The following is a 25198-nucleotide window of genomic DNA, read 5'->3' as shown; positions in this document are numbered from 1 at the left end:
TGGACATAACCTCGAAGTACAGCCCCATTCAACTTTTTCAGCTGTTTTTCACCTTGTCAGTTGTTGATGGTGTTGAACACTAATAAGTATGGCAGGCAAGAAAGAGGCATGGAAGCCCATTCCCACGTCAGATCTTTTTTGTTACCTGTCAATGGTCATTTACATGGGTCATGTGAAGCTAAAGACTACTGGAAAACTGCTCCCCTCTATCAACTGCCTTTCCTCTCCACTGTCATGTCATGCAAAATGTGTCTGACAATGTCATGGGCGCTTCATATCAGTGACCCAGAAGTTGATGAGGACAACGAGAAGAAGCGAGGCACAGCAAGGTTTGATAGGCTCGGCAAAATAAAACCTCTCTACCAGTGTGGTTGAGGCCTGCAAGACCTATTTTCAGCCCGCCCAGGACTTTCCATCAATGAGAGGATGGTAACCTCAAAGGCCAGAATTGGCCTAAAACAATACATGCCTAACAAACCAAATAAATGGGGTTACAAACTGTTTGTTTTGGTTGATTCTGCGTGTGCATACAAGTGCAATTTTTTTGTTTATGAGGGGACGAGCAGTTGTGCGACCGGTAAGGGACTTAGCTATGATTCCGTCATGGAGTTATTAGATTTTCAACGAATGGGGAAGGGCAACAAACTTTTTGTGGACAACTTCTACACAAGCCCTACCCTGTTCACAGACCTGAGGAAGCAGGATGTGTGGGCTTGTGGCACCATTCAGGCCAACAGTGGGCTTTCCGAAAACCAAGGTGAATGACATGCCTAAGCGGGCTGATTGGGGTACCATGGGATGGATTCGACAAGATGGCCTGCTCTTTTTGAAGTGGATGGATACAAGAGAGGTGGTCATGTGCGCCACTATCCAAGAACAATCAAGCGCTATGATGAAACTGGCTCTCATGAGGACCGCCACAGGAATGGAAGACCCAGAGTTACCTCTGCTGCAGAGGATAAGTTCATTAGAGTTACCAGCCTCAGAAATTGCAGACCAAATAAATGCTTCACAGAGTTCAAGTAACAGACACATCTCAACATCAACTGTTCAAATGAGACTGTGTGAATCCGGCCTTCATGGTCAAATTGCTGCAAAGAAACCACTACTAAAGGACACCAATAAGAAGAAGAGACTTGCTTGGACCATGAACATGAGCAATGGACATTAGACCGGTGGAAATTTGTCCTTTGGTCTGAAGTCCAAATTTGAGATTTTGGGTTCCAACCGCCATGTCTTTGTGAGATGCGGTGTGGGTGAACAGATGATCTCCGCATGTGTATTTATCACCGTGGAGGATGGAGGAGGAGGTGTCATGGTGTGGGGGTGCTGTGCTGGTGACACTGTCTGTGATTTATTTAGACAATGACACAACACACCTCCAGGCTGTGTAAGGGCTATTTTACCATGAAGGTGAGTGATGGAGTGCTGTATCAGATGACCTGGCCTCCACAATCCCCCGACCTCAACCAAATTGAGATGGTTTGGGATGAGTTGGACCGCAGAGTGAAGAAAAAGCAGCCAACAAGTGCTCAGCATATGTGGGAACTCCTTCAAGACTGTTGGAAAAGCATTCCAGGTGAATCTGGTTGAGAGAATGCCAAGAGTGTGCAATGCTGTCATCAAGGCAAAGGGTGGCTATTTGAAGAATCTCAAATATATTTTGATTTGTTTTCCACTTTTTTGGTTACTACATGATTCCATATGCGTTATTTCATTAGTTTCAATGTCTTCACTATTATTCTTCAATGTAAAAAAATTTAAAAATAAAGAAAAAGGCCATTGGATGAGTAGGTGTTCTAAAACTTTTGATTGGTAGTGTATAATAAAACATTACTCAGATAAAAACAGAATGATTCTGAACACTCCCAAAGTCCCAACTTCGGCAGACAAATTCTCGCTGATATTATCTAGCCACAAGCATAAACTAGCTAGATGGGAAGGGCTCTTCAGGATGACTGACTGAACTGAACTGACTGAACCAAATCTGTTCGTCTCCACGTGACTCTCGATGCGCGATAAACGTTATCAATTTGGGAATAAGGTGTGCCCTGATAATCTCTCCCTGCACAGAGAAAGAAGAATGCTGGCTTTGAAAAAAAAGAAATACAAAAATCCAGTTGAATCAATTTTAAGATAACATTTTAAGGCAGCAACATGTCAAGACTGCAAGGGGTGGGTAGACTTTCACTAGGCACTCATAAATGTGTGTGTGTGTGGATATTTCAGTAGCTGGCCACACCTGAAAAAGCAATGACCATTCTGCATTCCAACCTCTTGAATACTGTAGTCAACAGTGTTCCTAGTCTTTTACAGACTCCACAGTGGAGGTTTATGGTTTCAGGGCTGGAGAAAGAGGGGTTTCCGACACAACCCTGTTTTTATTACATGTCATTACGCTTGAGTGGTGCCAAAACTGTAACCTTTCCCACCACAAGCCCAGTCCTGTCCTAGAATCCAGTTAAGTAACTTAACAGTTGCTTAAAAAAGTATTTCAGAAATTGTGATGTTCATTCATTGCTCAGACTCGGTGACAAAAATGTACTTCCGCATGTAATGACGTAATTTCTGCCAATACAAATACTATATGGCTTGCTTGCTCTCCTCACCTGATCTTTCTTTCTCTCTGGCTATATGGCTAGCTCTTACTTGGGTGCCTCTCTTTTTCTTTCTTTCTCTCTCTCTCTCTCTCGCTCCCCTTGACCTTTCTCATTTATCTGTGCACATACCCCTGTGTTTATTCATGTGCGGATGGACTTGTGCACAGTTGTTGCTGTGTGTGTGTGTGTGTGTGTGTGTGTGTGTGTGTGTGTGTGTGTGTGTGCGTGCTTGCACGTGCTTGCACGTGTACATATTTGCGCGCGTGTGTGAGTGTCTGCTCTGCGGCAGAATGTGATAGGCACTGCTAGAGGTCACCCGCCGAAACCTGAGAGTGCAGAGGAGTAACTCCATCGCTTTTATCGACCGGGACACTCTTCTCAGCATCTGTTCCCCTTTCTCCTATCCTCTCTTCCGTCTCTCCCCTTTTAGCCTCTCTCCTTCGCTCTGCTTCTGCACCAACCCCTCTTGTCTCTCTTCCTCTCTCTTCGCCGGCCCTCCCTCCTCTACCTGTCTTTCTCTTGTTGTGTTCATCTGCAACCTCTGCTCCTCCTTTCACCCAAATGGTCAAATTGAGGAATAAGGTCTAAAAAAGTCAGGCAGTGCTATAAAACAAAGGTATTGATATACATCACTCATAAAATGTGTTCGTTAATAACCTGCTGGGGGAAAACTGAAGAGCCTTTTCTCCCCATTAGATTTGGACTGCTGGACAAGATTCAGAGTACCAAGGACCAACATTCATTTCTGATAAATAACTACAAATAAAGACAAGAGTTCATTTAACTTGAATATATAGCTTTGACAGAGGAGATGTGTCATGCTGCATGAGGCAAATGGTGGTCACAGAAGATACTGACTGGTTTTCTGATCCATGCCCCTTTCTTTTTTTGTAAGGTATCTGCATTCCCAGTCATGTGAAATCCATTGATTAGGACCTAATGAATTTATTTCAATTGACTGATTTCCTTATATTTAACTGTAAAATGATTTAAATTGTTGCATGTTGCGTTCATGCCATGATCAATGCAGATATCTGATAACTATGGCATATAGCTGATAAGAATTACCGTTGGGAAGGGTTGGCCATGCTACAAGCAAGCCTACATACAAGCTTCCAACACATCATCCATCTATCACAGGGACTTGGGCTACCAACTGGAAAATTGGCCATGAATGGAAGCGGCACGAGCCCCGCCACAAGTGTTGTGGTCATCCCTGGACCGGAACACAACGCTGCAATTAAAAAAGCAACTCCCAAAAATTCTTCTTGGAATGTCGAAGGGCTGAATTACACAACATTCCAGAAAATGGCCACACTGCGCCATTCGTTATTTGTTATGAGTCCTTAACACAAGGAGACAATTCTTTGCATCTACATGCGTGGAATTTGGAGACTTAAAACTCCCTTCGTCGGCACAAGGCTTGTATTGTGTTGAGCAGAGAGCAATGGGGTTCAGGAGATAAGGTCAACTGTGGCCATATAGCCCAAGTCAATAGAACTGATGCAAGGCCATAGAAGTCAAAAGTGGACTCAAAGAGGGTAGCCCGCGCTATGGCCTTACAATGGCACACTTTACAAAGACAGACAGACGGATGGACGGACAGACAGATGTAGGGGCAGACAGACAAAATAGTCTCAAGTTATTAGGCCCGGGTGAGGGTCTCACCAGTCGCCTCAGCTAATGATGTGGTAATTCTATGGAACATAAAATCTCTCCCTCGTTCTCTCTCTTTCTTTCTCTCTCTCTCATTCGAATAAATCTGGCTTTTCACAAAATAATATGTTGGTCAAAACACATAGGCTAGTCTACTCAAGTAGCATCTTAATCTGAGCCCGTTTGCTTCAAGCAATTTGAATTATTATATGGATTATAATTCATTGGCATTTTTTTAGGGATTGATATATTTTTTTGTTAAGGCAATTCAAGTCTGACATTTTTACGTCGAAATTACAAACTTCACAAGCCTTTTAAAACCTCCAAAACACTACAAGTTTGCATTTCCTGCAGGAAAATTCTGAGCAACAAAATAATAATTGAGATCCAAATATAGCCACAGCAAAAAATAAATGAAACGTGAGCCTTTTGGCTCCACAAAGTTTGTGTTGATGCTGAAGAAGATGGATAGTACAGTATGAGGTGAGAGGGGAGCTGCGGAGCACATTGGAGAAAGTGAGGAAGATGGTGTGTGGCACAATGCTGTTTGCAATGGCATGGTAGGAGAATCCGTCGCTCGCAGCCATTTCTGCTAGAATTTCATTCAGTGCTTGCGTCAGCTTGAGGTAAGACTGCATCACTCTAGGACGTTTGGCTGCTACAGCGCCCTCTGCACTTGCTGAAGCCCCCTCTGCACTTGCTGAAGCCCCCTCTGCACTTGCTGAAGCCCCCTCTGCACTTGCCTCACAATTGTTGGGGGATGTAGGCCTGCATGTCGGATCAATCCACTTGTCGAACTGCCTGTAGGCTACATTTTATTCTGCGCTTGCATATTTGCATTCTGCCTCAGTGGCATTACTTTACCGTAGGCCTACTAACTGTACTTCAAGGTTATGTATACAGTTTCAGCATAAACAATATGCATAACCAATATAGTAAATGCGATAGGCTATTACAACAGCATACACTGAGCCATGATTATCGATCATTATTGATCAGATAGCAGAGCAAAGAATGCTATAGAGAAGCCAGAATTAGACATTGAATATAATTTAACAGTTCAATTTCACGTCATGCTGTTCATATAAATAATGGATTATAATTGACCAGTTTCTCGCAGTTATTTATCCTGGAAAACGGGAGTGGGTTTGGGCAGGGAGTCCTCGGTAAATCTCTGTAACCCGGTTTCCACTAAAAAAACCTAGTTGGTATATGGTGCTGGTTAGTTGATCACTCCTTTTCCCGATTTGTTGAGGGCAGTCTGTCGTTAATCGTTAATGTCAACCAAACACAGGAAGGAAACAGCCTGAGCCCACCCCCCTACTCCCCCACCTACCCAACTAATAACAGAATGCACTTGGCCCGATGCTTCCTCCATCCCCTCTCCTCTGATCCCCACCTGACCTTGTATACAATGCTCTGTCATGTCCAATAAGTCAGCCCATGAACCTCAACGTCTGTCTGTGAGTGAGTGAGTGAGTGAGTGAGTGAGTGAGTGAGTGAGTGAGTGTGTGCGTGCGTGCGTGCGTGTGTGCGTGCGTGTGTGTGTGCGTGTAGTAGTGGTAAAAAATATATACGTGGGTAAAAAATATCCGCTGTTCAGAGGTAAGTATCACTCCCTAAACTTTCAAAACATTTTTGCGCAAAAGGTGTGTAAACGCTTGCGCCCCACCAAAAAAGGTGGGTATGTGCGTTTAGCCTCCACTACACCACTGTTTGTGAACCTATGTTAATATACGTGTGCGTGTGTTTGTCGTCAGCCTCTCCACTACCCTTGGCCCTGAGGCCATACATCCAGGGGCCCCAGCCTTGGGTTAGGGGCCAGCCCAGAACATGTGCAGCGTGTCTGGGGTATAATCCTAAGGAGGGAGGGAGGCCATGGATGGTGTCCTCCTCTTCCCCCACTAACCTTGAGGTACTCAGCCAGTGCTTCAAATTGATAAGAACTGGACATGAGGACCTTTAGGACTGCTTACCCAGTCATGGTCCAAGAGAAAGCTGTTACAATAAGGCTAGCTTTACCAACCTGTTTTAGCTATTGTATAGAACACACACACATATTCGCACATGTACAGTATGTGAGCACACGTGTATGCATGTAACAGTAACCCCCAGGGCTCAACAGACAAACACATCTGTCACCCTGTAAACCGATCCTGTTATTAGCCATATTACACAGCAATTTCATGGCCCCATCTTCCTTTGTACACGGTGTACAGTGAAGTTGCCTCTAGACGCTGATCAGTTTTGCATTTTCCCCAATAATGGTTAAGATTAAGATTGGGGGAGGAGAATCTGATTCTAGATCTGTACCTAGGGGAAACTTCGCCCCGGAGCATTGTACAGCACCAGCATTCCATTGAGGATTAATCACATACACTCCACAGTAACATCACTTTGTCCAAGTTGATTTACGATCACACCGAAGATGTCGCTCTGACTGAGGCTTGGTTATGGTTAACTAGACTGTTTTCATTCATCAACTTCAACGTTGGAGCAATTTGAACCCAGCAGGAATTTTGGGGGATTAACCCTTTGTTGTTTTCTCCATCTCAGTCATGTCCCTTGGGGAGGTTCTGAACCACTCTAACCTCCCAAACAGACCTCTGTCACACGATATGATAGCCTCCCATGGCCTACGAATCTTGACCTCTACACGGTGGCCTCACTGGCATGGATCAGAGTCGAAGGCATGTTGCACTTTCCTTTAGATAACCATCATCATTTCACTTGAGACGCTACTGGCCGTCAACTCCACTTACAAGGGACTAGCATCAAGGAGGGTGCGTCTCAAACGGGAGACACTTCAGAACAAACTTACTTTTGGATGCCTTCTTCCACCCCCCACCCCTCGAAGAAAGCATGCCTCCCACCTCTAAAGAAATTCAGCAGTGGCAATATATTCCTTTTGATAATAGACATTCTGCTGGTTAAAAGTAACCATCTACCGAGGTTGGATTTAATTGATCTGAGCGTTCCGTTAAAGTTTCTGGCAAGGGTTTTACCTAGGGAAGGAAATATATCTACTCATATATTTAAAAAGGGAAACTATTGGGATTCCATAAGTAGCAATGGAGTCATCCATCGGGGTCTTGAGCAGCAGTACTGTAGGGCTTTAGGTTAAAGCTAAATGTATCTATGAATCTTCAATGCGTTAGGGAGCGATAGAGATACAATGTCTAGATGTAAGGTAGTAAAATATTGTCTGCATATAATGAGATGAAGTGATCAGTAGATGTTATGGAAATGTATGTTATTTCCTTTCGATTGACAAATCGCCTGGGCCAGGGGTTCCGTGGAGAATAAGAATAGCAATAGCGAAATTGGATTGCCTTGTCTGCTGCTTCTAGTCATTTTCAATGGAGCAGAGCAGACATTGCCTGTTATAACTATGGACGAGGGATTGGAATATAGTATTTTAACCATATTAATGAAAATGGAGGCAATTCCCATCTGTTCCAAGACAGACCAATTTGGGTACGTACGTCTCGAGACGGGATGACAGCATTTTAGAAAACAGTTGAATATCTGTGTTAATCAAAAGGTAGGGGACGATAGTGAGAACACTGGGTGGCATCTTGTCTTTTGGGGGGGGGGGGGGGGGGGGGGGGATTAGTGCTGTATTCACATCTCTCCCAAATGAACCTTGTGAACGGCTGTATTAATTGTTTAAAGCAATAGTGGACCTAATTGATTCCAGCATTTCAAATACACATCAGGAGGAAAGCCGTTCCATCCAGGTGATTTGCCTTTATTCATGATATCCAATGCTCTATTGAGTTAATTGAGAGAGATTTGAGGTGATATCTTCTCTAATAGTGATTTATTCAACCCAGATGCAAATGCAGTTGCATTCTTTTTTTGTAAAAACTTTTGTTGCATCCCATAGAATCCAGGGGTCCGACTGAATTTGTATTGATCATTATGAATTAATTTAGTTCAATTTCGAATTGATCGCAGAAATCCATATTGTGGATCGTTTAGCAGATTCTGAAATTTGAAGTTTGGCGGTATTAAGCATGGTGGTCGACAAGCTCTTCTGTCTAATTTCTATTTTCTTAATTAAAGACAATAGCGGAGTAGATAATAGTGTGAAATCGATTTGTGAGAATGATTTACGCCCTGCTTGAATACCTGTACTCTTTAGCTTCAGGATTATGTGCTCGTCCAGGCATCAATGAGGTTGTAACCAGAGAGTATATGCTGGAGAGCCTTGGTTGCGTGTGGATTGTAGTTAGTCTTACTATGTCCAAAATGGCATTCACGACTGTCCCAAGAACCAGATGGAATTCAGTTAATCCTAACAAGATGCTGTTCAGAGAATACAAAAAAAACATAGAACCATGTGAATTTGTAGCATGCACATTAATAAAGGCAATTTTTCTTTCCATTTAAAGAAAGTGACTTTGCATTCTTGGTCTTCACCTTTACCCAACAGGTGCATTTTGAGTTTATTTATGTATCATTATGATCACCCCTTTTAGTTTTGTACAAATATATATTTTTTCTTTCTGTGTGAATCCTTTTGGAAGCAGCTGTGGTTCTTGGAGCATTGCTATATCAACATGGTTTCTTGCTAGGATACCAACGCAGCTGGAACGTTTAATAGGACAGTTTCGGCCTCTCAAATTCCAAGATAGAATAGCTAGTGTTGCCATTGTTAAAAAAAAAAGAATATATTACTAATAGTGTCATTGTCATCTTTAGTGTTTAATAAGCCCATGGATGTGAAACAAAAAGCAGGACCCACAGGAAAAGCCACCCATTGGGCCCTGGCCAAAAGAAGTGCACGGTACAGTATAGGGAATATGATGCCATTTGTGACACACTCAGAGTATGTTCTATATTATCATCATTGTGTTCTAAGGAGAGGACTGGTGAGAGTATTCCTTCTCAAATCTCCAATATAACACTAACAGTAATCCCTTTGGTAATGAGAGGGAAAATTGGATTTTCACAGCAGCTATTGGCGGCACTAAGGTAAACACAACCATTTCTCAACCATCGCAGATCTTTTTTCAACTCCCTCCACTTTCATGAGCTGCTAGAATGCCGAATCATCCCAATGGCCGACAAAAATATACTTCGCAAGACATACAGAATAATGAATTGGATACAGTGTAAATGTCAATGGACGGACATAACGGCTTTCCTGACGCCTTCCATTCTTAAACGCACTGATCTCTCTCACCGCTAGAGTTACAACAAGAAGCAGTGTCTCCTGTTCCTACTCTCTCTCTCTCTCTCTCTCTGGCTCTCTCTCTCTTCTCTCTCTCTCTTTTTCGCTCTCTCGGGTCTCTCTTTCTTTCACTCACTCTACGTCTCTCTCTCTCTCCACCCTGCTAACTAGGTTCTGGCAGTATATAGCCTTAAGGCTGCATCAACTCTATAGCCTTAAGGCTGCATCAACTCACTCCACGTCCTTAATGGATGAGGACATCTGGCAGGGATACAGATTGAGAAGTAATGATGAATCATGTGCTCCTTAAAACGATTAGATCAGATAGTAAGAGTACATGATTAGGTTAGATACAAGAGTAATATATGATGATGAGGACAAAACACAAAACAGTGGTCTGTGAAACTTCATGCCTGGAATGAAAATCTAGATTAAGATGTTACTGGTAAGTGCACTACTGTATAAGCCGTCTGCAGACTGCAAAATTACATCAGACTCTGAATCATGTTCATATAGGAAGTGGGTTCACAGAGTATTTATTTTCTTTCAAATATTGAGTGTTTGTTTGAGCCCACCTCGCCACTCGCCTCCATCCTTTGGCTGTCCCGAGGCAGATCCTGAACCAATGGAGATATGGTTTCCACCAAACCGTTCCTGGTTTCCATTTCACTGGTTGGCTGTTACTCATGTGTTGTTTTTACCTCTATAGGGGATTCTAGTGCTGCGGGCCCTCGTCTCCTCCATGAATATCTCCTCATACCCGCTCTCCTCTTCCAGTCCATTCCTTGGATAATCGACTTGTGGGATCAGGCATTATCACACACGTCACAGCACCACTCACCTTCACCTTGGGATCCATACACCAGGAGAGCCTTCCCTTCCTCATCATCACCGCACGAGTGCACAGCGTTATCCTCGGCCTCCCGCGGCTCCAACGTCATGACCCCACCATCTCCTGGTTAAGGATGGACATTACAGATTGGGCACCCGGATGTCGGAGGACCTGCTTTCCCTTGCCCTGATGTTTCACGTCGGTTGAGAGTCCTGTGGTTGCCCTCGAGCCCGACATCCCGGAGGTTTACCAGGATCTCTGGGAGGTGTTCTCCAAGACCCAAGCCACCTGTCTCCCTCCTCATTGCCTCTGGGACTGTGCCATCGACCTGCTAGAATGTTCTGCGCCATCGCACAGCCGCGTCTAGCCTCTGTTGGTGGCTGAGATCGAGGCCATGGAGGAGTACATCCAGGAGGCTCTCCAACAGGGTTTTGACCACTCATCCACATTTCCTGCGTCGGCAGGCTTCTTCTTCGTGACCAAGAATGATGGGGGTAAATTCTATCACCACTAAGTACCGCTACCCTCTCCCGTTGGTACCGGCTGCCATCGAATAGTTTTTTTTACGAAGCTGGACCTGCGGAGTGCCTACAATCTGATCCACATCCGGGAGGGGGGTGAGTGGAACACGGCCTTCAGCACGACGTCTGGGCACTACGTGTACTTGGTGATGCCTTATGGATTAGCCAATGCTCTGTCAGTGTTTCAGGCATTCGTGAACGAGGTGGTCCGGGACATGATCGGGCCCCAGGTGGTCGTGTATATTGACGACATCCTGGTCTACTCGGCCACCTTGGAGGATCACGTCGCCCACGTCTGAGTAGTCCTGAGACGCCTCCTGGATAACCGCCTTTATGATAAAGCGGAGAAGTGTTTCACCTCCGCCCGTTGCCCAAAAACCCCAGATCCCGTGATGCCCTTCGTGATGGAAGTGGATGCCTCAGAAGTGGGCATGGGAGCCATCCTGTCCCAACGCCAAGGTAACCTACAGAAATTGTAACCATGTGCATACTTCTTAAAGAAACTGTCTCCTGCAGAGAGGAACATGACGTCGGCTACCAGGAGCTCCTTGGAGGGTGACAAGGAGCCATTCCTCAATCTCACCGACCACCTGGAGTACATATGGACGGCAAGGCGGCTGAACCCGCACCAAGCAAGGTGGGCCCTTTTCTTCACTAGATTCAACTTCACACTGTCATATCGCCCAGGTTCTAAGAACATCAAAGCCGATGCCCTGTTCCGTCTCCATGACTCGGGAGAGGTACCGATCCTGAGTGCGCCCATCATTCCACCCTCTTGGATCGTTGCTCACGTGCTTTGGAACGTAGACGTGGACATCTGCCAGGCTCTGCAGTGGGAACATGCGCCTGCTACCTGCCCTCCGGAGCGCACCTACATCCCTACGGGGGTAAGGAATTGGCTGTTGTCCTGGGCACACACAACCCTCGCCTCTGGACACCCAGATATTACCCGTACCATTCAATCTCTCTTCACTAAGTACTGGTGGCCCACCTTGACGTGGGAGGTCACCCGCTACGCGCCCGCTACTCCTGCTCCGTATGTGCTCAAACCAAATCTCCCCGGCACGCTCCAGAAGGTAAACTCCTTCCCCTTCCCGTGCCTCAGCGGCCTTGGGCCCATCTGTCCATAGACTTTGTCACTGATCTCCCCCTTTCTGATGGTTTTACTACTATTATGGTTGTTGTTGACAGATTCTCTAAATTCTGCCATTTACTGTCACGCCTACTCCTGCTCAACGTCGCCGGTCTACTAACCACCTGCCCTGGTAACCATCATTACGCACACCTGCTCCCCATTATTACGCACACTTGGACATCATTATTTTCTTGATTTCTCTCCCTTTATTTAGCCCTCAGTAGAAATCAGTCACTAGGTGGTATTGCTTTCATTCACATTCTGTACGCTTCTCATGTTTTCTTCATTTGTAATTATCATTATTAAACTTACATTCGGCACCTGCTTCCTGACTCCCGAGGTTAATGTAACATTATTCAACTGTACATGCTGATATAGCTTCCTCTTACGCAAACTCAAGCATAACTATATATCAATTTCAAAGGAATACAATTTTTTTTTAAATAGCAGATTTAGGCATTGATAAGCATGGAGGTTGGAACGGCGTGGCTGTGCAGTGTCATGCTATAAATGACGTCAGAGCTCAGACCATGCGTTTCACAGCGCTGTATGGGTTTTGACCGACAGACGTTCTGAAGTTAAGCACCGCACAGTACAAGAAGTTGCCCCCATCTCTCCAGCAAATCGGGAAGCTTTTGCAAATGTTCTGCTGTCTGAGTGAGGAAACTGCTGTAAATCAGGACAAATCTATGTATTTTGAAAGGTGAGACGTTGAGGATTATAATAAACACAGCTTTGATGTTCTGCAAGCAAGGCAAACACCCGAGAGTCTAAATGAGCACTTCACATTTTCATATAATAAAACGCATGTCGTATACACTGCCAACGTTTATGATCACTATGTTTGAGGTATGATGACAAGATGACATGGCTCCATACCCTGGTTTGTTCTGAACAGAATGAGCCTGTGGTTGTCTATTGTGAAAATTCAATCTGTTTCTCTGAATTGGCCTGTGAAAGCCTAACACTAAGATCATATTTTATAATTTAGCTATTCATGTTGGCAATAGAACACACTTTCAAATGATGCCCACCTGACCCAGATTTCGATTTGTAATGGGACGTTTTTGGATAAACAACAAAAGTAATTGTGTGATTGCGGGGATGCAGGGCTGTGTTCCAAACAAAACAAGTGTGCTTGCCCTAGTTCCTCAATGACACGGCTAGGAGAGCTCAAAAAAGCACCTTGTAGTTAGAGCCATAAAAGTGCATTGCAATAGCTTAAGAAGTGCGCACACTTTGGTGTGGCCACTTGGAGACAGCAGTTAGTCCTCTCACTTAAACCCGTTGTTGCACCTACTCCACATTTTCCAGGAATATTCTTATCATGTTACTGAATTTATCCAGAGTATTTCCAGATTTCAAATGTGGCGAAAAGTACAGTCAATATAAAATGCACATGTAATCAAATGTCTAATGTTTGGATTCAGTCTTGTGTCAGGTGAACTGTTGTGTCCTCACCTTTAGTCTAATCATTTTCCCATAATCCCCTTTCAATTGCTACCATGCTTATGCATATGCTTTCGTATTTCTTCTGTAAGACACATTTTAATCTAGCACTATACATACAGGCCAATTCCCACGAGTGTAAAGGGTTCACTCATCTTCTGTAGGTCCCTGAAATAGCCCAGCATGCCTCTTGGGCCATCAAACAGCCTGTCGCACCAAAAGGGATCATGGGAGAGCACAAAAGACTCCCTTTAGTCCTGGTCTCCTTCCGTCTGCAGTACGCTACCGAAATTACGCCATCACATCCACCAGCCTCCCTAAAGGCCTTTCCATGACTGTTCAATAGACTCCCTTTATAATAAACTCACATAAAGCATCGATTTAATCCAGGGAGGAAGCACGAAGACATTGAAATCTGCGGTGATGCTGATCATGGGGAATTCCAGGTTCGGAGGACTGCGATGGCCACGGGGCGAAATTATATAAAAGTAATTCAGAGCCAATAGTGATCATGACCTTTCAAGTGGCCCCAGGAGACACAGAGGGTGGTCTTTGTTTGGGATGAGTCTATCTGGACATTGAGACGAGTATGGAGTGGTAGTTACATCTCTGGCCCAACAATGTCCATATTGTGGTGAGGGAGATAGAGATATTATCTGATAGAGTCATATAGGGCTGATATAGTGCAGGGTTAGGGTTGGCACTGTGGTGGTGGTTCTTTATACAATATGTATCATTGATTGACAACACAATACAATGGCTCCAACTCATCTCTGAATGTCAAGAAAAGTATGTGCTGGATGGGAACCGATGTACGGTCTGTGTGTGTGTGTGTGTGTGTGTGTGTGTGTGTGTGTGTGTGTGTGTGTGTGTGTGTGTGTGTGTGTGTGTGTGTGTGTGTGTGTGTGCGCGCCTGCACCTGCCTGCGTGTGGCCTCTGTTTTGATCTCTCGCTCCGTGTGTGAGCTAACTCTAATTGCTTCCCGATCTCCCCATATTACAATACATCCCGGTAACATTAGGTAGCTGACGTACAGTAGTGTTAGCTCTCCGTCTCTCCTACCTTGACATTGCAAGCTACTCGATATGTGGGCCATTGCTTTGTGTGTTTAGTTTTCTCCCTTTTCGCTGATTTGTGCTTTATTTATTTAGTCCACATGTGTGGTTTGTTTTACAGTTATCACTATTTAAATAGGCCTAAACTATTTATTCATATTTTGAATAGTTTGAAATTGATAAGCCTTTTTGTTGTGTTTGTCTGGTTAAGTGAATGAGGGAATGAGCGAGTCAAGTAGTTGCCCAACACACATGATGAGCATAGCATTAACAAGCTGCCACTGGCATAAAGGTAGCTCTTCAGTCAGTGTTGGGGATTCGACACTGCAGCAAACCAGCTACAGAGCAGATGACAGGGCTCAATCAAGCCATCAACACTACCTGGGGAGAGGGGAGCTGCTACTGAAGCGAATGAGACCCTGCTTGGAAAGAGCCAAACGATTGAACGACGTCAACCGCAGCTCTTGTGTGACTGAAGTACCTGCTACCTTTTCATTGCGACTATGCTACTGATTTCAGCTCTCCCCTCTCTCCAGCGGAACCAAGATGCAACGACTGAGACAACCGCGACTGCCGAACGGACCCAAAGCGGGCTACGAAGAATAAATTAAAATGTTTTCATTTATTGTAATCCCCTTCAAAACGAAAAGAGAAAATACATATTAAAGAACTGTAACTCTGACTGTCTGCCTCCTGCATGTGTTCGAGGTTTATGGATCCTAAATAACCTTGTTTTTTTTTACATTAGCTCTATTTGCTTCCAGAGTTCCGCATGCTATATTACATTGGCTTTCAGTCTCCCTGTAACATTAGCTCTGTCTCTCCTACCTTGGCAAACGGTGTCACTGATGGAGTTGCAGGCCTTGATCTCCAGCTCGTCGTCCTCGTCGCAGATGGTGCAGGGCAGGCAGGGCTCCCGCGAACTCTCTTGGTCAGAGTACGTATCTCTGGTGCACTCCTCGCACACGGTGTCGCGGTCGTGTTCACAGCTGTACAGCATGCCCTGGCCCTCAGGGCACTTGGTGCAGCTCTGACACTGGCTGGACAGCTCGTTGAGGTAGTAGCCGTAGTCGCAAACACAGATGGCATCGTTGGAGTCGGTGCAGGGCGTCTGCATGCGGAGGAGGCCCACGCAGCGGGTGCACGGCTGGCACGTCTCGTTGTGGCTTAAGTTCTCCGCAAACGTCTCACCTTGGAGAAAATGGAGAAAATAATGTAATTAAATAGGGTTGCAATATTCTGGCAAATTTCCCAGGTTTTCCAGAAATCCTTGTCGGTGGATTCCAGTTTTCTTACTTATTCCGGGAATCTTCCAACTGGGATTTCTGGAAAACCTGGGAATGTTGGGAAAGCTAGTGATGCTCCAGAGGTTTTGTATAGTAATTTCAGCCAGTAGTTTTGAAAGTAGTGCTCATGAGCCAAAACCGGTCCCTGAAAATTGCACAATTGTGTACTACGTCATCCATTTGATATGTCACGTCCTAGCACCTGGGAATTGAGCTATTGACCTTTGGGTCACCAGTAAGATGGATTTCTAAGAACATGCATAATAGTCACCTCTGTCAGACTACAAGACATCTCGGGAAGGATTCATGTTCAAAGAAGGTCTTGGGGTTGAATGTGTTTTTCTTATTGATTGTATTCACATGACAAAATGGGGGGGGGGGGGGTGGAACTAACCTGTCTCACGACGGTCTACCACCCCCCCCCCCCCCCCCCCCATTTTGTCATGTGAATACAATCAATAAGAAAAACACATTCAACCCCAAGACCTTCTTTGAACATGAATCCTTCCCGAGATGTCTTGTAGTCTGACAGAGGTGACTATTATGCATGTTCTTAGAAATCCATCTTACTGGTGACCCAAAGGTCAATAGCTCAATTCCCAGGTGCTATGCCCTTGAGGCAATTCCTCCTATGTTACGCAAGTGGGTAGATATTCAGCTGCATGAATGGGGATAAGTGTTAGCAAAGGCGATGTAAGCCACTTGGGGAAAGGATCTGCTCAACAAAAATGTCTGAATTTAAAAATTTTTTTTTTTTTTTACCGGTGATATTAAGAATGTTTTATTTTTGACATGTGTGAGATCTATTCAGAATGTTGTATGAATCTATATTATTTCAAAGGTATCCATCAACATTGCGTGTTTAGCTGTAGTTGGACTGGAGAGAAAACTCGGAAACACACTCAATTATGCAACGGACCTATTTGTCAGAGCCGCCGTGATGTTCTTTTTGAGTGTGTGTGTCTGTCTGTGTTCGCCTAAATGGCTAAGTTTTGAGCATGTTGAAAACGAATGAGGATGTACGGCACAGTTGTGTGTTGGGGTGTAGTGTAGTGTAGTGCAAGGACAGTTGTGCTGTGGTCTGTATGCTCAATGTCCCATTGGCATATCAAGTGTTTTCTTCCTGCGCCATTGGCACACCAACCAGGACATACTGTGTACTGCAGAAGCCCAAATGGAAAAGAGTCGGGAGGTGACACTGGACATACTAACTTTGTTATTTTGCATAAAGATAAAAAATACATCATTTTTGGAGGACGAGAACCTATCCTGATAAAGCGTTAAGGTCATAAAGTGTGTGCCAGCTACAGTAGCCGAAATGCCACCCTGTCTCTTCATTGCTCTGCAAGTTACAATGCTGGTGACCATCATCCATAGACCATTGCTTTATGGTTCAATAGATAGTGCAATTGCAAAAGTATTCAGACCCTTTGGATTTCCTCACACTTGATTGTGTTACAAAGTGGGATTAAAATTGATTTAATGTTAATTTTCTTGTCATTATCTACCCCAAATAGTTTAATGTCAAAATGGAAGAAATGTGTACTTTTTATTTATATATATAGTTGTTGCATAAGTATTCGGCTCCCCGAGTCTATACATGTTAGAAACACCTTTGGCAGCAATTACAGCTGTGAGTATTCTTGGGTAAATCTCTAAAAGATTTGCACACCTTGATTGTGTAATATTTGCCTATTACTATTTTCTAAATTCTTCAAGCTCTGTTAGGATGTTGGTGAGCAAGTCCATAGTATTTCAAGCAGATTTAAGTCAAAATTGTAACTTGGCCACTTAAGAACATTCACCATCTTCTTGGTAAGCAACTCCAGTGTAGACGTGGCCTTGTGTTGTAGATTATTGTCCTGCTGAAAGGTGAATTCATCTCCTAGTGTCTGGTGTAAAGAAGTCTGAAACAGGTTTTGCTCTAGGATTTTGCCTTAGCTTATCCCTATCCCATGTATTTGTATCCTTAAAAATACCCATGCCATGAAGCAGCCACCACCATGCTTGAAAATAAGGAGGCAGTTACTCAGTGTTGTGTCGTGTTCGATTTGCCCCAAACATAGACCAAAAAGTGTATTCCTTTGCCATGTTTTGTATATTTGTGTTCTTCTTTTTACTCTGTAATTGAAGTCATTCTTGTGGAGTCACTACAATGTTGTTGATCCATTCTCAGTTCTCTCCCATCACAGCCATTGAACTCTGTAGCTGCTTTAAAATCACCAATGACCTTATGGTAACATCCATGAGCAGTTTCATTCCTGTGCTGCATCTCAATTCAGAAAGGCAACTGTGTCTTTGAGGTGTCTGGATGGTTTAATACAGAATGCAAGGCATAATTATTAACTAAACCATGCCTAAAGAGATATTTAATGCCTGATTTGCTATTGTCACCCATCTACTAATCACTTCCCTTTTTACGAGGCTCTCGAAAAGCTCCCTAGTCTTTTTAGTCGATTTTGGGGACAGAGTGAAGATTAGTCAATTAAACACGTCAACCCCTATTATTTCACACAGAGTCCATGTAACTGTTTATGTGATTTGTGAAGCCAAATTTTACCCCTGAACTCATTTAGGCTTGCCTAAACAAATGGGCTGAATACTTCTACTATATTTTAAGTTCTAGGATTTTTTTTGATCAATCTTTTAAAAAATCCACATTGACATTACAGAGTATTGTGTGTATTGTTGACAAAACAAGATAATTCAATCCATTTGAATCCCACTTTTCAACACAGGAAAAAAAGAAATCCAAGGGGTCAGAATACATTTGCACGGCACTGTACCTAATGGACTGTTAAGATAATGCTTGGGTATATGGGAATGGAGGCCAAATTTGGCATCTATTTGGATTGTGTTGGTGCATGCCAGTGTGTGTGTATATGTGTGCCTGCCTGTGTGTCAGATATGTGTCCACTCAGCCCCTCTGCCACCCCCCCCCCCCTGCCCCATCAGTGCTCTCAAATGCATTATCATAATGCCACACATCAATAATTCAAGTAGTCAATACATTAATAAAGCTAGCCTGCAGCTGAGGTGGAGTGGAGGGAGTATAGGCTGTCTTTGCCTGGCTCAGCATTATGATAATATAAAAGCGGTACATTAGCCTGAAGCTAGCATTCAATGCATTCTTTTGTTTTGAACTCCCATGAAAGGACTCCGACTTTGGCCAGCCGGCAATAGATGAGCATGTGTGTTAGGATGGAGTGTTTTTCACTGGATGAGATCTGTATTTTTCTCACACAGCTGACAAGAGAGCTGCTCTAAAAAGACAGCAAATGTCCCCTCAGTCGTGGTGTGTGTGTGTGTGTGTGTGTGTGTGTGTGTGTGTGTGTGTGTGTGTGTGTGTGTGTGTGTGTGTGTGTGTGTGTGTGTGTGTGTGTGTGTGTGTGTGTGTCAGGCATGTGTGTATGGGTGTGTGTGTCTGTGTGTCTGTGTTGGTGAGTTGTTTGTGTGTGTGTTAGTTAGGTTGAATACTCTGGGCACTTCTTACACTTCTTAAACTAAACCCAATGTTTAGTTGTGTGTGTGTGTGTGTGTGTGTGTGTGTGTGTGTGTGTGTGTGCGTGCTTGCGTGCATGCGTGCCTGTGTATCTGCATGCATACTTGTGTGAGTCTGTGTGTCTGTGTTGGTGAGTTGTTTGTGTGTGTGTTAGTTAGGTTGAATACTCTGGGCACTTCTTACACTTCTTAAACTAAACCCAATGTTTAGTTGTGTGTGTGTGTGTGTGTGTGTGTGTGTGTGTGTGTGTGTGTGTGTGTGTGTGTGTGTGTGTGTGTGTGTGTGTGTGTGTGTGTGTGTGTGTGTGTGTGTGTGTGTGTGTGTGTGTGTGTGTGTGTGTGCGTGCGTGCGTGCGTGCCTGTGTATCTGCGTGCATACTTGTGTGAGTCTGACATGTTTTTCGCTTGGCGAGATGTCTCTTCTTGAAGTTCTCACACAGCTGGGTTAGCTTTGTTTTATCTTGTGTTGTCTATCTATCCACTCCCAAGAACTCATGTTTCAGTTGGCCCGGATCAGCCCTGATCAGTTCCACGTTCCAAGACAAAATGGTGTGTGGCTGTTGTTAAGTTTTTCTTCTCAAGTAACCACTGAGTCTGTCTTGCACTGTAAACTGACACAGCAGTCTGGTGGCCTAAAGCAGGGGAGAACGACTGCCCCCTTGCATTGAGGAGTTCAAGTTGAAAGCCGATCGTGGTACTGCAGGCATTGCTTCCAGAAAACAGGATCCCCTATTATAGTGAATGGGAAAATGGTGATCTTCGTTGTCAATATTTGTTGATATAAAAAAAAAAATTGTAACCCAATTATGGTACCAATTATTACTTATATTTCACCAGATGTATGTCCTGGAACCGATGACTTTAAAATCACACACAGACAAAATTACAAGGCTAATGGAAGCCTGCAGTAGCTCGGTTGGCCTTCAACTTGAGATACTCCATGAGAGGGGGCAGCACTGAGCTAGCCTGCAACATCACTTCCTAGAGTAGCTCAAACTGCGCATGCAATGTTTCCAAAAACTCCTCCATGTAGCAAGATGGCGACACGTTGAAATGACACTTCCTGATTATCAAATGCGCCACTGAGCATTCTCATAAGAAACAATGGGGTGACGTCATGGATAGCTTCGTCCATATTTTTTTGTCTATGGCCAAAAGAGCACAACATTGTCATGTGTATATGCGATCATTAACATGGATGAGACAGGCCTTTTAAACCTCTTAAGGATCGTACCCTTTTTTGTCCAATTTTCACCTAAAATGACAAACCCAAATCCTGAAATAAGGATATGCAGATTCTTGATACCATTTGAAAAGAAACACTTTGAAGTTTGTGGAAATGTGAAGTTAATGTAGGAGAATATAACACATTAGATCTGGTAAAAGATAATACAAAGAAAAAAACATGATTTTTCTAAATCATTTTTGAAATGCAAGAGAAAAGCCACAAAGTATTAATCCATTTTAGGCACAATTTAGATTTTGGCCCGCTAGATGGCAGAAGTGTATGTGCAAAGTTTTATGCTGATCCAATGAACCATTGTATTTCTGTTCAAAATGTTGCATCAAGTCTGCCCAAACGTGCCTAAATGACTTATTAATACATTTTCAAGTTCATAACTGTGCACTCTCCTCAAACAATAGCATGTTATTATTTCACTGTAATAGCTACTGTAAATTGGCAATTGCAGTTAGATTAACAAGAATTTAAGCTTCATGCCCATATCAGATATGTCTATGTCCTGGGAAATGTTCTTGTTACTTACAACCTCATGCTAATTACATTAGCGCACGTTAGCTCTACCGATCCTGTAGAGGTTAAATAACCAACCTGCATAGGAGTTGAACTACTGTTTAAAGGTTAAGGTGATGGTGGTAAGAAAGACAAAGAGGGCAAGAGCAAGGCAGGGGTCAAGAAAAGGGAGGAAAACAACTTACAGGGTGTGGTATATTGGGCCTGTCAGTTTGATTAACAGCTGGAAGCTGTTAATCAGGTTAGCTGTTCAGCATCTCTGGACCAGAGGAATGGTGAGGTCAGGTTCGTTTTTTTCAAGGAAAGCACACCTGTTCTGGGGCCAGTTTGCTTTCTCTGGGCTGATTATGGTGAAGGTTAAGCTTGGGGGTCAGGAAAACAGATCCTAGATCAGTACATGCCTTTGGGGGTGAGTTCCTCCCTAGAGATGGGGCAAGAAAATGTGTTCCAGGAAATGGAATGCTTTGAGTTGGCTGTGATTGACAAGGGAGGAACAAATGGCTTTAAAGTGATGAATGAAGTGCTGCTTCAGAGCACACAATCAGTAGTATTTCCCAATCATGGTCCTGAGGACCTAAAGTGGTGCACATTTTGGTTGAAGCCCAGCAATATATATTATTCAACTTGATAATTAAGTTGATTAAGTTGGATGAGGTGTCTTAGGGCTTAGATAGAACAATGTGCTCCATTCCCCTTGCATAAAGTTTTGGCCATATGAAATAGTAGTTTAATACTCATATGTATCTATACATACATTACTGTATGTCTACCGGTACCGGTACTCCTTGTATATAGTCTATATAAATATATATTATTTGTGTTACTATTACCTTTTAAATGTTTAACACATTTTTCTTACTTTTTAACTCTGCATTGTTTGGAAAAGGCTCGTAAGTAAGCATTTCACGGTAGTCTGAAACCTGTTGTATTTGATTTGATTTGATGTCTGATTCAAGTTCAATATTATGTGAATATCAACAAATATGGTTTGAATTGAGTTTTAAATTGAAGCAAAATGTACTAATGCGATAAGCTTCAATCAGTCATGTGATTTAATCAGTCATCTGACAGGCATCACATTATTTATCTTCGTTTTACGTTTTCTGTATGAGTCACTAAACTTGTGTAGTCCCGTGATGAATTTGGGTCATTGCGACTCAATGCCTTTCAAGTCCAGACAAGACAGGCACAACACACTTAAACAAAATAAATGTTGTACTTCGTATGCAACCAGACCAGAAAGCAACAAACCCCCCAAAATTAAGATATTTTCCTTAACGAAATACCTTGTTCTTGGAATCAAAAACAAACGTGTGGAAAGCCCTGAAATCCTTTAAAGTCTATAGCATGTGTTTATATTACCAAAAAAGGATTTTGAAAAGTAGAACCAGAGAAGCACTCACTTCTGCATCCCAAATGGCACCCTATTCCCTATATAGAGAACTACTTTTGACCAGGGCCCATTTGGGACGCAACCCTGATATTATTTCTCTGAGAAGCAACATGACCACTTAAAGTAACCTAACTCATGTCATGAGTTGCATTATGGTCTTACAGAAATAGATGTACATAATTTCCCAGAAACTACCCATGAATAAATTACAAAGTGCAGACCAATCCTGTCCTCCTCATCCTTAAAACCTAAAAACACTCTTATGACCCTGTCTGTGTGTCTGTCTGCCCTGTGGATTCTACAGTATATCTCTATGGCTCACACACAGACAGAGATACAGACAGAGACACAGACAGAGACACGCACACACCCACACACACTGGAAAGAGTAGTGCTGACTTGACAGGGTGGCCCAGACCAGCCTTGGGATTCACACACAAATACGGCCAGAGAGGACTCTGGGAACCCGACAGGAACTGGCCCATAACCAGGGCATTTGAAACGCAGCCCCAAACTCAACTAGGACCTCCTGACCTCGAACAAGTCTGACACGCAATAAGTCAGGGGAAAAAGTTAAATATGGGCTCATCCTACATGGGAGACGGTACCGTCGTTTTAGTAAATGTAGAACATTCTCATTTTGGAGCTTCTGATCCAAGAAACTAGTCTGGTCCCAGTTCTGCTAGCATGTTTGGCAAGACAATGAGTGATAAGCATGATAGCACAAACAGATCTGGGACCAGGCTCAAACTAAGTAACAGTCTCAAACTCTTTTTTCTTTTATTGGCCTATTATTTTCCTATCATGCCAACCTGGTCTCAGGGCAATTCGTAGGATTTGGTATTTAAATTGACACCCTCCATTACATTACGTTATGAATTGAATAGTGATCGTACATTATCATATGAATTAGATAACTTATAGTATCATACATCTTACCTGTTCATACAATAGCATACGAATTGGATGAGGTAATTTATCATACATTTTGGAGGACATATATTATTATATGTATTACTCAGTGATGGGTTAGAAGCGGAGTGTTGGCCTCCCGAGTGGCATACCCGGGTTCCACTTTGCCAGATGATTACATGGCCCATCAACTTGTTAAGCATAAACAGCACGTCTTATTATCTAAACTTAAGAGGTACATTGATGTTATGCAAGGTTATAATGTCTTGTCTATTTTTTTGCCTATTTTCATGTTTTACAGCCTCAAAGCCCTGGAGCTTGGTGTTGTCGTTGCCAATGAGCGTTCTGACTCAGTAGGGAGCAGGTTTCAGCTGCGGCGCAATGCTGACACCCTTCCTCACAGAGATGGTCTGCCTGTACAAGCACCCACCAAAATGTATATATTTTATTTGAAGATCTGAGAGTTTTGCGATGAAGAGGCCATGGACATCATATGCCCTGTGCCAAAGTCAAGGGCAAGAAACAGGCTTTCCCGAATATATAGATTCCCTGGTTCATGCGGGGTGTAGACGTCGCAGTTCGTCACTGGGGGTGAGTTTCCAGTTACCCGGACTATCTGCACTGCCTCTATGCGCATTCACATGACTCACACACACCACTGCTATCGTTAATGACATTGTTCTATGACATACTGTACATGATTTTGTTCTGTCTCTACTGGCATTGACACTTTTTGTTCTTGTTTTTTTATTTTTATTGACACGGTTGGATTAAAGATTAAAGCTAGCTTAAAATTGACCTATTCATGTTGCCATACTAAAACGTATTGATATATTTACATGTATAAGGAATGTAGAGTTGTAGTTGGAAGTTTACACTTAGGTTGGAGTCATTAAAACTCATTTTTCAAACACTCCACAAATGTCTTGTTAACAAACTATAGTTTTGGCAAGTCGGTTAGGACATCTACTTTGTGCATGACACACACAAAAAAATCCAACAATTGTTTACAGACAGATTATTTCACTTACTATTCACTGTATCAAAATTCCAGTGGGTCAGGAGTTTACATACACTAACTTGACTGTGCCGTTAAACAGCTTGGAAAATTCCAGAAAATTATGTCATGGCTTTAGAAGCTTCTGATAGGCTAATTGACATAATTTGTGTCAATTGGAGGTGTACCTGTGGATGTATTTCAAGGACTATCTACGAACTCAGTGCCTCTTTGCTTGACATCAAGGGAAAATCAAAAGAAATCAGCCAAGACCTCCACAAGTCTGGTTCATCCAGCATTTTCCAAATGACTGAAGGTACCACGTTCATCTGTACAAACAATAGTATGCAAGAATAAACACCATGGGAACACCCTGACATCATACCGCTCAGGAAGGAGACGAGTTCTGTCTCCTAGAGATTAACGTACTTTGGTGCAAAAAGTGCAAATCAATCCCGGAACAACAGCAAAGGACCGTTTGAAGATGCTGGAGGAAACAGGTACAAAAGTATCTATATCCACAGTAAAACCAGTCTTATATCGACATAACCTGAAAGGCCGCTCAGCAAGGAAGAAGACACTGGTCCATAACTGCCATAAAAAAAAGCCAGACTACGGTTTGCAACTGCACATGGGGACAAAGATCGTACTTTTTGGAGAAATGTCCTCTGGTCTAATGATACAAAAATAGAACTGTTTGGCCATAATGACCATCGTTATGTTTGGAGGAAAAAGGGGGAGGCTTGCAAGCCAAAGAGCACCATCCCATCCGTGAAGCACGGGGGTGGCAGCATCATGTTGTGGGGGTGCTTTGCTGCAGGAGGGATTGGTGCACTTCACAAAATAGATGGCATCATGAGGAGGAAATTATGTGGATATATTGAAGCAACATCTCAAGACATCAGTCAGGAAGTTAAAGCTTGGTCGCA

The 25198-nt window shown here is 43.3% G+C and overlaps 1 protein-coding gene across 1 annotated transcript in view; it reads right to left on the bottom strand.

The window, feature by feature from the left end:
• The window catches only part of LOC139368253 (nerve growth factor receptor b), an 80734-nt gene that overhangs the window by 44676 nt on the left and 10860 nt on the right, over positions 1 to 25198 (bottom strand). Inside the window, exon 3 of the mRNA XM_071106967.1 lies at positions 15256 to 15618. Within this exon, the coding sequence (XP_070963068.1) occupies positions 15256 to 15618 (363 nt within the window). The remainder of the gene's footprint in view (positions 1 to 15255; positions 15619 to 25198) is intronic.

This window comes from Oncorhynchus clarkii, chromosome 16 (assembly GCF_045791955.1).
Source record: "Oncorhynchus clarkii lewisi isolate Uvic-CL-2024 chromosome 16, UVic_Ocla_1.0, whole genome shotgun sequence".
In the NCBI taxonomy this organism is placed as follows: Eukaryota; Metazoa; Chordata; class Actinopteri; order Salmoniformes; family Salmonidae; genus Oncorhynchus; species Oncorhynchus clarkii.
This window is presented reverse-complemented; position numbering and strand designations above follow the sequence as displayed.